General features: G+C 36.3%; 1 protein-coding gene across 1 annotated transcript; it reads right to left on the bottom strand.

Moving 5' to 3' along the window:
- Positions 1-431: 431 nt before the first annotated feature.
- Positions 432-14,967, bottom strand: LOC135674579 (ALBINO3-like protein 1, chloroplastic). Its single transcript, XM_065184551.1, has 13 exons — positions 14,542-14,967; positions 13,354-13,464; positions 11,969-12,043; positions 11,507-11,567; positions 8,801-8,874; positions 8,615-8,719; positions 5,626-5,733; positions 3,914-4,017; positions 2,613-2,837; positions 2,364-2,526; positions 2,156-2,266; positions 839-1,315; positions 432-754 (listed from the first exon to the last, which is right to left on the bottom strand). Exons 1-12 carry the CDS (start codon positions 14,905-14,907, stop codon positions 1,232-1,234), a joined length of 1,587 nt encoding a protein of 528 aa, XP_065040623.1. The 5' UTR covers positions 14,908-14,967; the 3' UTR covers positions 432-754; positions 839-1,231.
- Positions 14,968-15,152: the final 185 nt, after the last annotated feature.

The following is a 15,152-nucleotide window of genomic DNA, read 5'->3' on the forward strand; positions in this document are numbered from 1 at the left end:
TATGGAGGTAAAGATCGGGGAATAGTGCACCTCTCGAATCCATCCTTCTTTTTGATTTATTGTATGAGGAATTTTTTGGGTAATAATTCAACAATATATCCGTTGATATTAATCTTAGTTAAATGAAATCAATATATTATGATCAGACTAATATTTGATGTACAAGTTGGATTTTACTCGCTTGCCTGCAATCATTTGGATTCAATAACTTGATGTTATTATTTTCTTTTTATTGTTTAGATTTAATCTCCCTACAAGTGGAGACATCGTTCTTCTGTAGGATTTATTTATCAGAGATGAACTTATGATGCTGTCTATTAGAAATTTGTCAACTTTGTTGTTTGGTTAAGTTGACTTAACAAACTTTGCAACAGAGTCAAACTTCTCTATCCAAAGAATTTATTGGAAAAACAGAAGGGTGATTACCAGTGTTAATATCAAAATAGATAATTAATAACTTTGTCGACTGCGTAATAGCCTGTTCATCATACAGGAGATTAAACTCTACATGTTTCTACTTGCATGCATCTCAAGAGAAGGGGGTTGAAATGTGGCAGCAACATCTTAAACTTAAATGTTTGTATACAACAGAAAGTCTAGGCATAATAAAAAAAGGATTTCTTGCTTTTTTTTTTTTTTTTCTTTTTTGCTCTCATCGGACGGCTCTTGAGGTAGCCACCTCAGCTCGGAAGTCGGAGAACTTCGGAACAGAAGTTTCGGATGGTCCCTTATCTTGTTGATGCATGAAATGAATCTGAAGCAAAAATAGACAACTTTAGGAAGTCGATACAACCATGGATTGTGAGAAAACAAAAGAAGATCATGGAAAAGTGTCAACCTGATTCTTTGACTGAGGACATGAAACAGCATCAAATCTGAAACTTTTAAGACTCTCTGCTGGCTAGGCTGGAGAAGGATCAAGATTCCAAACCATTACCATCTGTACAGTGAAGGTCCAGCTTGAGGTACCATGAAGAAAACAAAATTAATCATCACATTAAGCTGCTGTTCCTAAATACTTTATGCCTACTGCTCAGAAGTTCCTTTTTTTTTCCCCAAACCGATGATCTTGTAGTACAAAAGGTACAACTATTTTTGCCAAGGTGGTCGGGACTCGATGCAACACCACCAATAGAATAGGTAAAGAAAAGACCACCTTCTCTGCCATTAAAATAAACACATGAAACAACAAGACTACGCCGATTTCCTTTGTCAGAAAATGTCTGACTGGCTAAATTTTGTCGATTTCTGTCTCTTCATCTCTTTCATCAAGGGAATTTTCTGAAGTCTGGTCACCATTGGAAGCGGCTTGTTCCTGAAAATAAGGCATAATCCACAATAAGATGAGTCGATATATATCCAACATTCTTTGGATAGGAGGGTCTTCAAAGATTTCATGTGGCTATAGCCAGCAAAACTCAAACATAACAAGCATAACTTTCAGATCAAAATATCTTTCAAGCAATTTATCCCACCTCAAGGGAATATGATGATATATTGGCTTACATGCATAGCCAGCAAGCTAATTTAAAATGTCTCGTACTATTATGTAATGCCTATTTATTCCTCTCTAAACAGCCACTAAATGCAAAATAACAAAATCCATGCGTCATCTTGTTGTTTTGATTCCTTGGAATAATTCCACCTGAATTCCATGGTTTTGATACCCCACTCATTCCACCTGAAATTTAATGATTTTCTCTTTACCCTTGTGATGACATAAGAAACATCAATATTGATACATCTCCAAGATCCCTAACATATCTACACTCCAAATGACAAAGGTACTCCAATATATATTGTACACTTGAATTTCATGCCCTCACATTTCAAGTAAGAGAAACCAATAACTACACTATATTAGGTTAAAAAATGAGTTAAAGTGAAGTATAAAAGCAGGTTTCAATAGGACGGGGACAATGGTATCCATGCTTTTCATTGGTACGGGTACAACTTCTTTAGAGTTTGATTGAACCAAGTAGAAACCACTATAATAACATAATATACACCAAATATATCCCTTTATGCAATTACTAACTGAGCATGATAAATAATAATTCGTCTTACAAATCAGTGCACTTCGAAAGAGCTTTGAATTAAATCCATACATGAAACTCACACAATAGGAAAAAAACCTTAGCTGTGCAGAGGGTACCTTATGGACATTCTGAAGAAATAGTCCATCCTTATTTGTGGTCATGGTTTTTGAGTTAAGCCCTCCATTTTCACTCGGAGACACATGCAGTTCTGTTTCTTTCTTTAAAACCTGTTTTATTTGCCAATAATACGAATAAACAAAAGTTCTATCAACAATCACGAACAACAATATAACATGAATTGCCACTGAGACTATCAGCTTTTACCATATTATCAGTTTTCTCAACTGATTTATCGCTATCAATTGATGTAGCTTCCAAACTTTGCATAATAATTACAGAGGAATCTTCAGCTCCCTCCTGCATCCTTTTCTTCTCTTCTTCCCTTTGCTTCCTTCTCCAAGCCTCTTCCTCCTTAATTTGCTTAAACCTGCATCAAACTGCTTAGCAACTCATGCAACTCAATCAATGGATTATTATAGTAAGACCATTGAGAGATATTAAACAAAGGTTAACCTTTCACCACGTCTTAATCCATCAGATATTTCTTCTTGTTGTCCTTGACTGGATTTTGACATTTCAATCTCAGAAACAGACTTCTGCATTAAGGATGGTGTCTTCTGCCTCTCGGAGGCTTCATCTCTGGATGCACTATTAATGTAATCTTGAACTGGATTGTTGGCACCTCCCAGCTTTTGAAGCCATATTTGTTGTGCAGTGCTCAGAATATTGTTTGTCAGCCTACAAAATGAAAAAAACTGATCAGATGTTACATGGTTAACGACAGCCTTTTAAGGTGCCCGATACTCTACATAGCGAACAACCTATTATATAAATGGCCAACATAGTATTCATTCCACATAGTATTATGATTGGAGTTGCTATGAATAGCTGCTATAAAGTTCCATAAACCTCATATTTCAGATCATATAGAAGTAAACATAAAAAATGTAACATTCAAAAAGCAAAATCAACTTTAGCTAGACTGATGGAGTTAGCTGTCTATTTCTAGGAGCTATACACATTTAAACAGTTTGAACTAAAAGGTTAGAAGTAAAGGTCTAGAACCCATAGCAATGTCACATAACCAAACTATGTTAGACTAAACTAAAAGTTTAGTCTAAAATTGTACACAAACTCTTTTAAACTGTCTTATGTTAGGAAATAAGAAGATAGCACCAAGTAATCTAAGTGAGAAAAGGTGCTCCAAGAAACAGAAGAAACTACAGGCCGCATGAATTCATAAGTGAAAAGCAGACCAAAATATTTAATAGTGAGACAATCCAATGTAGTGTTTATACACATCAATTTCATAAAAATATAGCAATGTAAAATAACACGTTATGAAATATGGACAGCCAGGACCTGACAGCAAGGTAACAAAAACCCACCCAGTCCAAACTTCATTCAAACACAAGAGCCATGAATCTGCATTAAAAAATGCTTTTGTGAAAAATCATCTTAGGTTTACCATATGGAGGCATGATGCCAATTGGTTTGTTTAAACAGTTATTTCTATTATCTACAGATCCTCCATTTTGCCAGCTGCATGGAGAAAATTATTAATACTCCAACAGAATGCAAAATGTCAATCAATGAATTGTGTAGAATGCTTGTGGCAATAGTACAGTGATGTCTTAACGAATTATTAGGAGGTAAATGATAACATTATTACTGTTGCCTTGGATAGATAAATAGCTCCCTTGAGGCCAAAAATCCTTACATCGCATCAAATTATGATAAACCACAGGTAGAACTTATTCACAGAGAGCAAAACATCATAGAATCGTGGATGAAAGACAATGACACCTGCTCACCAATATAGACTCAAGCCTGACGGAACTGAAAGAGCAAAGTAACCAATCATCAGCGGAAGAAACTTTGTTACAGCTTGAGCATTCTGCTGGCTAGGATCATTACCCTGTTACACAATTATTAGAACTTTTAAAAAGACTATTTCAACATAATCCACAAAAATTGTAATTTACTCAGTTTGATGTTTTGTTTCTGTTGCTAGAAAAGAATCATAGCTGCAGGATTTGCAAAGTTTATGATAAGAGAGATGTACAAAAGAAGTTACATAAAAGCTGCTTCAACCTTTGCTTAAAGGAAAAGCCATAAAGACAAAAATCAATCTTGCTTTCTTCCCAGTATCAAGAAATAGACGTAGTTTTTCAGAATCATGTTGATGCACTCTTTCAAAATGCACTCAAGCTTAATTCTACATTTCTGCAAGCTGACCAAAAAGATTATATGTCCTGAGAAAATTGTACATAACATGTTTGTCAGTGAAACATACTAATAACTCATGACAAGCTGCAACCAAGCAGAAGGTAGCAAATAGTCTAAATGGCATTCCTAATTTGCAGATTTAGAATGAGTATGCCCTTGTTTGGTCTCAACGATTCTACACATGAAAATTTTAACCTTAGAGGGAGAGTCTCAATTCTGGAGGGCTTTCTAAGAGGCAGAAAGTACCACCTAAGCTAGGGAAAACTATTTAAGTAAATAACTCGTGTGAAATGCTTCTTCCATGAGCCTCTTAACCACGATGAAAAAGGTGACATCATGAAGTGGTGGCAAGACTGAACCACTTTAAGCCCCTGATGTTAAAAATAAAAATACCAAGCCCTCTGACAAATGACTCTTGCAAACTGAATCAAGTTAACTAGGCATCAACCTGTCCGAGGTGAACCACATACATTTCCGGGAGCATAGAACAATTTCTATGTTTTAATCTGTCAATTAGGAAGAATGAGAAATACAAATATAGAAAGTGTTAATGTGAAAGAGAAATTGGTGCAGTGGCCTAAAAGTCCTGTTTGTTAATAAAACTTTGCCAATCTACGTTGTGTAAAGCATAGATACAAGGTGGAGAATTAAATAATTAAGAAGTTGGATAAGGTGCAGGACAAGATATTGAAAAGCTATGAGCATTGATGTAGAGGAGAATTTGATCAAGCAATTTGCCTTTTTCTTTTGGAGGAAACAAAAAACAAGGGTGTTAGCCTCAAGCAAAAAAAAAGGTAAGAAACGAAGACCACGGGACACAAGGAACAATGGCTCAGAAAGTTATTGTAAAGGAAAGAGGCACCTCAATAATTGGAGGCAATGGTACAAAAGTTTCTAAAAATACCTATCACCTTTTCAAAGATTCTTAACCAAACAATCCTTGATTTGAAGTTTCAGCTGCATCTAAAAATGAAATAGCACTTTCAGATTTTAGAAAGAAACTTTGATTTCACTTTCAAAGACAATATCTACTATAACAATCAATAAAGGATATGAGATATTTGAATGATCAACACATGCATGGAATTACAAATAGGCACAAAACCTACAGAAACCAACCCAGTAACTTTACATTCTCTGCTTACAGATGCAAAGGCTTTATGAGCATCTTACCCATAGTTTCATACAAGAACTAATCAAGATCATATAGATCCATACCCAACTTTTAAGGATATACAAATGTTTGTATGCATGTAACATGATGATATTTGCCAGAAAATTTAAAAAATAAACTAACCTGTGTTGGCTGCATGATCTGTGCTGATATATATTGTGAGATAACAAGTAACACTGGCAGAACAAGATAAGCAAATGTATCTGACCACCCAAGGGGTGGATGACCATCCTGCAACATGAGCAGCCACAAAATAAATGAGAATCCTTTCTTTAGTTTTTGAAAAAAATAATTAACATAACTGAGTATAACGAGTGAAAAGCATAGCTAGTACACAATTGAGTAAGATGAACAGAAGAAAGGTCCCACATAGTTGGGAGTCTAAAAGTCATGTAAATAATAACTAAAACTATTAAGTTTAATAATTATGGTTAACAGCTAGTATAAAAGAGGAACTTCATATATTTAATTGATGCAAGTTGAGCTGGACCAGGTCAATGAATGACAGCCTCTTTTGAGACACAGAAAAGAGACTAGTTTCATGAAACACTTCACTGTATTTAAAATCAACATAATTTTCCTAGTTTCGAACACTATCTTATATTTAAATGAACTTCCTGGTTTTCAACACCTGTTATCAGAAAAGTACTGTCACTATTTTAATTTTCTACAAGGGTTATGTCAACAATATTCGAAAACTATGTGGTAGATAAACAGCCAAGATTCGACACACATCTTGGGGTTAGAGAACAGTTAAGTTATCAAAACAATGCAAAAAAATTAAAAACTTATATGTATCTAATATACTTAAAAAATCAATATAATGAGTATGTTTACCAATTAATCCATAAAATAAATTTTGCCCTTAATAGAATGCAAGGTTGAGCCAGTGCTACCTTAACAGCTTCAACCCTATTTGAACCACATGAAAGATGGGAAGGGGAAAAAGCGGACGAGAAAGGAGAGGAGAAAAAAGAGGAGAAAGGAAAAGTTACTATCATAACTTCTGTTTGACACAGAAGTCATCTATTTTCCCCAAAATGTAAGTGCATCCTTCTTTTTTCATCCTCTCCCTCTTCTCACTTTGTTGGAAAAAGAAAATTATGCAGCAACTCTTTACTCGGAAAGTTAAGAGATGTAATTTGATTTACCAATTCATAATCAGTTATTTCATGGTTTATTGGGGAACATGCTCCACAATTTTAATGTCCAGATTAAAGAAACCACCTAAGCGATAAGCACTATTTAGCTGCCTTCGCATTCTTGATCGTCAATTGGATTTCGAGGCCTTAGACAAAAATGCAAAGGTGGCCACCTTGTCTAAGGCATCCTCTTGAAACAACAGGTGTTGGTATTTTGGTATAACTTTGGTGCATAGATTGGTAGGAAAATTTCCAACAAAACCCTAATTCAAGTTCTTATATAGCTCCGTTAGATGGTTTATAAAATAAGTCTCCATTACCACGTATAAAATAAGTTTCAGACTTGATAGGAATCTGGTCCAAGAGTTTTTTGGATTTGTGCTGGTTATTTGGTAATATTAAACACATGCTGCTGACTTGTACAATCGATTTCACATTCTTTAAAAAATTTTGATATCTGTCTTCCTTTTACAATTCTAGTGCCAAGAATTATGACTAATTTTCTCCTAAACCCTCTACTATTTCTTCTTTTTCTCCACCTCTTGCAACAATGCACTCTCTTTATGTGGTAGAACTAGAACGAATAGACAATATGAAAATAATTTTTGATGACAGTAGAAAAGATAATGTGCCTTCTATTACCTTTGAGTATTTGTGAAGTACACATTGATAACAAATTCTTCCATCACTTACAAACACTATTCTCATTATCTGATAGCATATCCAATTCATATTTCACCGACCCCAAATTAATGTGGTTATAGCTTCTATCTTAGCACTGTCATAATTGTTCCATACAATCTGCATGTATCATGCCAACAAGGATACCACGATGGCCCTTGTTCCTTTAAAACAGTGATGGCAATTTCGTGCAGTTCGCTGGGTGAAATTTATTCTGTTCAAGCCCAAATCACGATGTGGACCACCCCCATTTCGGGTGGTCCAGTCCGGTCCACTAAAAAAAATGTTTGAAGAGAAGTCAAAAGTTATGATTACGGCTCGTGACTTCTCCCTCTCCACACACCAAAAGTTATCATGTGCCCACCACATGCCCCAACATGGTTTTGAGCATGCTTCCTCCTCTTCTCCTCCATCGCCTCCTCTTCCTCCTTTTTTTCCTTTTTCTTCTTCCTTCTTGTTCCTCCTCTTCTTCTTCCCCTTCTTCATTCTTCCTCTTCCTTCTTCCTCCCCTCCTCTCCCTCCCCTAACGGTTCACAATAAGTTCCAACATATCAACACACGATACATAGGAATCGACCGTAGTGGCCTGACCATGGACCCGCACAGGAATCTTGCTTGAAACGACAAATTTGGCACTAATTATGATTATTAAACATGTTTAGAATTAGAAACTCTAAAAGAGAGTATTGCCAAGACCGGAAAATGGCATGATGATCTTATATTCAATATTCAGGCACAAAGCTAGAGCACTTGTATAGTCTAAACCAAGGTTCGCAATACCGTACCGTACCGGTATTTCGATCCGGGCTCGGTATCGGTACGGTACGATATACCGAACGGTACACCCAGGTGTACCAAGTACTGTAGCACTGTTACAGTGCTACAGTCAGTGCTACAGTACTCTCGGACCGGTAACTGTCGGTCCACGTACCGACAACCTGTCGGACCGGTACGTACCGCCCGTACCAGGCGGTACGGTTCGGTACGGCAAACCCTGGTCTAAACTCTAAAGAAATGAGAGCTTATGACTAGCCCATCTATATCACATCCAAGATTGTGACATGTCCTCATTTGCTCATTAACAAATTTACCACTCTTTCAATATGGATAGTATGATTTTTGCAACTATCATACATCAGTAAATGTCATAATATTTGCAAAACTTGGCAGAGCGCATTTTCAAAGGACAATTGTTCAGTACTCCATAATTTTATCAGACAAACATGAAGCTACATTTAGAACTATAAAATATAATGACAATATTAAAAAATCATATACAGCATACTTACAACAAAGGGAAAAAGCCAAGAGATTCCGCTACCATTTTGCCTGGCTGCAATTGTAGTAGGACCAGCCAAAGAAGGTATCCAGAAAAATCCTTCAGTAAGGAGTCCCTTAAATATAGATTTCAAGGTCAGATATCTATAGAGATGATAAATAAATCTACAACATAATCAATTGATAAAATTTGCAACCTCATTAGCAACATTTGACAGAGCCCTATATAGTCCAATCCATATGGGGATTGTTGCCAAAGTAGGCAAGCATCCTGACGATGAAAATGTTCAAGAAATTACATCAAATGCAATGATAACAGTTAACAATCACAATGCTTGAAACACAAAGGCAATTCTATTGCAAGGACATACGAAGTGGTGTATAATGACATTGTAAAGATTGCAGTAAGTAACAAGTCTCTACCATGCCAATATAATTGCCAAGCATGCATATACATGTACTTGTCGCAAAGGATACACAATAATCAAACTAAGATAAAATTATAGTAAAGAGCAAGGACTGCTGTACCAAACGAGTGGTATGTATTCGGACGGTCTGGTCCAACTCATATTAAAAAAAACCCTAAAACAGCAATGAGGGCTCGTGAAAGCAAGCCCTCTTCTAGCCACTGCCCTCTTCTCACGATGCCGTTGCCACCACCATTGTCATTGCCGCCTATCTCCCTAGTGCACTCCCTCTTCTTCTCCTCCTCCTCCTCTTCTTACTTCTTCCTTCTCCTCCTCCACCACTTCGTCTTCTTCATTCGTCTTCCTCCTGCACCGCTTTCTCTTCATCCTTCTTCCTCCTTGTCCTCCATTGCTTTCCCTTCCTTCCTCTTGTTTCCTCTTCTTTTTCTTCCTCCTCCACTATGCCTTTCTCTTCTCCTTCTTTGTCTTCGAAACACCGGTACATACCAATGTACCATGTCTTGGTACCAATTGGTACAGGACTGGTCTGGCCAGTGACCAGTATGGGTCTGGTACACTATACGGCAGTCCTCAGTAAAGAGTGCTTATGTTCTGAGCCTATCCTGATTAGGTCATACTGAAAGTAGAAATTTCTTGAACACTCAAACAAAAGTTTTACTACCCTAAACAAATCTCTACAACCATACAAATGCATATGCCAATTGCTAAAGAAGGTGCTGAACATTCACAAAAAACAGTGCAAGAAGGTAAACACGGATAAATTAGCAAGAAATGTCAACAGGATTTTTAAGCAAAGAAACCACATAATAACCAGTATAACTATAAGTGCCAGTTTTTAAATTCTGTTCTACTTTCAACTTCTAACCATCATATACACCAGGCTGGTATCTCATAGGCAATTGTTAACAAACAGATCGGAACCGACTGAAAACCAGCCTAAGTAGATCAAGCCAAGCTCCAGCTGGCTTCACAAGATGAGACCTGACCAGATTTCTGGAGGCTCCTGATGTATGTTTTTGAGTTGGATTTCATTTAGGAGCAGCTGGACTATATCAGAAAAAAATAGAAATGGAAATTTGCTTCAACAAGAATTCCTATGCACGTTTGGAGAAGGCCAGCAGTCTATATCAAATGGAAAGCAACTTAAAGTTCTAACTAAGTACTATTTACTATAGAAGGACAGGACAACTTGGCAATTATTAATCCCTATCTGAATAGAGTGAAGGGGGTAGTAGTGTAGCAAAGATGCTGTAGAAATTATTACATGTTTTCTAGTATAACATGGAATTATGGTTGAAATTGAATTTAAGGCATTAGTAACCCGTGTATCGGTGATTTCAAACCCTTAAAATTCATTTGAAGACTTATTATTCTGTTTATATAAGTAAATTTGTGACAATTCTGTAGAATTCTCTTTCTTCTCAATTATTCTTCCTTGGTTGACCTATTGCACTCCTCACATACGTGAATGCCCTAATAGAAGAGTCATATCATATCAAAAACATACAAAGTTTATAACTAAATAATGCAAGTAAAACCAAGTATTACAGAACTTAAGCATGAAATAACCCAGAATGTAATTCAAGTATGCCACAAAGATGCAGCCACATTCTCACACTAAAAATGCCATGATTGAAAAAGCAACACCCAATGCTAGACACATAGGCATGACACATGATTCTTCAATCCTGTATAATACAATTCTTGGGAGGACATGAGAATATACTTTTTGTTCAAAAGTTCAAGTTAAGGTGTTATAGACTCATACTACTGACTGATCGCATCAAAATCAAAAGGCTGCTGAAGGAACAAATCCTCTGGCATGTGAAGATATTATTTTATACCATAATGCATAAGATTTAATTACTCTTAATTTAATCAAGAATATGACTTTTTACGGTTAAACGGCAACAAAAGATTCAAGCAGCCGAACCCAAATAGTTGAGACATTACTGTTTTGTGTTGTTATTGTTATAGATATTAGATAGCACTTTATATCTATAAAATATTGTTGTCATCCATATATCAAAATATTTTCAGTTAAGAAATAATGGAACAACCTATATTTTGTCGTGATCAAAATGCTAAAAGTGCAAATTCTCTGGAATGTGAACTGATAAGATACATGGCGTGCTTTCAATGTACTATAATGTCTTCAGTTAAATAGCTCCACTGACCCAATGGTGTGTATGTGTTGCTCTAACCGTCAATATGCAGAATTTCTAGCTTTTGTTTCATAGAAAGATAATTTTATGTACCACAATTATATCTTGGCAAGCATAAAATGCTTAGAAGGATCCCAAAAAATCTGCAAAAGCAACTGCCAAGGGAAAAAATTATAAATAATAAAAAGTAAAAATGAAGATATTATTTCTTAAAAATCATCGATATAACAACTAGGAAGTTCCCCTTTACAGAAAAAAAAAACAGAAAATCAAAAGAAAAAAGGCATGGGACAGCAATTATATATCTCACCAGCCAAAGGGTTTATGCCAGCCAATTTATACAAGCGAGCAGTTTCCAGTTGTATCCTTTCCTGAAAATATACGAACAATGTATCTTGAGAAACACCTCAACCTTTATAGCTCTAAGAATACATAAGTAGTTCTAGTATCAAACTTATCTTCTGTAAAATAACCTATAGCTATTTTAATTCTCAATTTTCATAAGAGATTCTCTATATAAACAATAGAAACCAACAAAAATGACAACAGGAATATGATAACAGTACAAGCCCCATGTGTTTACTCGAAAAGGCAACCCCTCAAAGAGGCAGAAACAATTAGCTGTACAAAACAGACAGCTACAACCTTTGTTGTATGTAAGGAAGGTGAACATTTTAATCACCAACCACTCTCTCAATTCATTTAGTACTCAAGTCAACAGCCATAGGAAAGGGATACAAGAATGAGGTGGCTTATTATATTAATAAATTACCTGATCACCAGCATAACGTTGTTGGATAGCCTTCACTTGAGGTTGCAATGATCGCATTGCTAGTGCTGATTCAACCTGCAAAAATAATTTACTATAGGTGAATGTAGTATAAAACAACAACTATTTATTTGTAGTTACAAGATTTGAGCTTGAAGTGTAGGAAGCAATAAGATCTAGATTTTCCATTATTTCGCTTAGTAGAATAGAACCAGTAAACTCAAAGACATATCATAGTCATCAAAATATGAATGAGAAAAGAAGTAAAAAAGCAGTATCATATCACAATTAATATGAAAATATCAATATCCTAAAAGTTGCTAGGTTTTATATAATAAGACCTATAATACGTGCCATACGAATAATATTTCAATACAGATTTACCATTCAATATGGTAAAAGTTGCTAGGTTTTTATGTAAGAAGACATATAGTATGTGCCATATGAATAATATTTCAATACAATGTAACCAGTCAACATCCTAAAAGTTGCTAGGTTTATATATGAGAAGACCTATAGTATGTGTCATACAAAAAATGTTCCAATATAAATTTATCATTCTTACCATGTCCAAAAGTTTACACTAATTGGATTTTATTTGGATCAATATGTACTAGATTTTTTACAGATCTCAATGATGGTAAAAGATCCATATAGCCGACCACAAATAGTTGGAACTTACATTTTTATTGTTGTTGTATGTACCAGATGGCATGCCCAGTACAATATGGTATTTAAAACATTCACCGAAAATATTTTATTTCTTTTACAAGGAAATCGTACAATTCTTGATGAATGTCAGGATCAACTATTAAATTCAGATTTGGGTTACCTGAGACCCTCTTAAAGAAATTGCCATTCATTCCATTTCATTTAGAGTAAACAAGAATATATTTTTGCCTTCATCTCATGACGTCAGTGAGAGTTCTTTGATTCTTCTGCAATGACGATCACAAAGGCTTGTCCAATTCTATTTTTCCCTAAAATGATATCAACTTAGATATAAAATTATTGGATCACCTTGATCTGCTAATTAGCATTCTTTCATAATGTCACGAGCTAACTAAGATGATGATGGTACAGAGAAACAACAACATCTCATTGAGTTGAAATGAGAACCTACATGCATTTATAAGAAAACAACAAGCTACAGAATACATTACAGATCCATGCCTCAAATCTTAATTGCATCAGATTTATAATAGATAGAAATATTCATTTTTATCATATATAAATGGAAGAAATTGATGAAAAACAGGTCAAGACTATGAGCGCAATGTCTTCCGTATATTTCTATTTATAGTTACTCTAAATACTGCAGCATCTGAATGCAGAATTATCTAAAAAAGCATCAAGTTTGACAGGTAGAACAAGATAATGCAGCCGACCTGCTTCTTTGTCAAAGGAAATGTAGCTGCTTTCACAAGAACTGTCAGCAGGATAATTGCAAATCCATAAGAATAAGGAACATGCAGTGTTGACAGTCCATCTTTTAAAATCTGCAACAGGTGAATGACAGAGGAACAGAGAAATCAATAGTTGAGATTAACACAGAATTAGGTTGATCTCAAAAAGCTGTGAAAAAAATATATAACTTGGATCTATTGAATCGATTCATTGACAATTATATTTGTGTAGGCATCTGGTCTTTGTTCTCAAGAATACTGCTGTATTTAGTAACTCTGTACTCATTGTAAATCAAATAGAAGATTTAGCGACATAGGTTGTTGGTATTCATTAAAAATATTTAACATGCTGTTGGTACTATTGCAATGTATGATTGTTGTCCATAGTGGACCTTGAGACCAAATAAGACTTTAAACAAAAGAACTTGGGCTGGCCGGCTACCAGATTAACACATGTTGAACCAAACGAGGTTTCTAGGACTGTTGTAGGACTGCAACAGAAAATCCAAAAGGAACAGAAAACAGGAGGAGCAGCAGACCAGGAGAAAAACACCCAGCTGTCAGCTGTCTGGCTTTGGTAGGTGACAGTTCCAAAAGGTGAATTTGTAACTCTGCTAAAAAAACATGTTCTTTGTATTCCACCGGGAATAAGAACCTTTTAACAAAAACACTTTGTTTTCTTGCAAAAAAAAAAACTATTGTTTTTCTTTTGACACTTGAGGAGCTATTTTTTCATCACATACTAATGGTTTCCTGATTATTTCATAGATATATTTTTACTGTCGCTTGATTGCTAACAAAGGGGTATTAAATAGATAGTAGATATCTACAACAATTTTCATTTAGAACTATTCACTAATGAATGTCTATCTAATCTCCAAATCAATTCTTTTCTCTAGGCCTGCAAACAAATAACTTGGGATAGAAATTCCATGACTCCGAAAGACCATACCTCTTTAGAAAACTTGATCATCATACTCCTACCTTTTTCTAGTTGCATCCTACACAAATCTCAAGCATCTAAAACCAGCATGATGGGGTAAGATTGAACGAGTATTATCCTCCATAGCTAAGGAAATACCGAATCATCATATAAGTAAGTCATCACATCTTATCCCTAGTTAATGGATAGCCAAATCCCAATTAACCGTTCTTCAATAGAGCACCGACCTTGAGGACGGTCTCAAGATAATAGGTGATCCCAGAGAGCCAGTCACCGCTTTGCTTCGAGCTCTCCGCGGCCGCATCGGAGGACGCGACGGCCGCATCGGCGACGGTGTAGACGAGGCCCTCCACCCGGCCGAACAGTTCGCGAGCAAGCCCCTCGGCGGCCTCGAAGTCGGGGAGGTACGGGGCGGGGCCAACCCTGGCGACGAAGGAGCCGCGGAGAAGGGAGGGCGAGGGATGGCCGCCGAGAAGACCGAAGCGATCTTGCCGGTGTCGCAGGAGAAGAAGGGAGGGCGGCCGAGCGCTGGGCCGACCGGCGAAGGAGGGGAGCGGCAGGAATGGAAGCTCCGCGAAGAGGACGGAAGCCATTAATCGTCTCTCTCTTATTACGGCGGCGGTGAAAGCGAGCAAAAGGCGACGGAAGAGGTGCGAAAGATGGGGAAGGATTAATAAGAAATGCTTTAGTTGATATTATTGTAATTGAGGATCCGAACGAATCTGTACTCGTCTTTCTAATCATCCAATTGTGCGATCTCCACCGCCCGTCAGACACCTCATCTCGATCTCATCGCCTATCGAAACTAATCTCACGTGGACACTTTGGATGTGAGGTT

This window comes from Musa acuminata, chromosome BXJ1-5 (assembly GCF_036884655.1).
Source record: "Musa acuminata AAA Group cultivar baxijiao chromosome BXJ1-5, Cavendish_Baxijiao_AAA, whole genome shotgun sequence".
Taxonomy (NCBI): domain Eukaryota; kingdom Viridiplantae; phylum Streptophyta; class Magnoliopsida; order Zingiberales; family Musaceae; genus Musa; species Musa acuminata.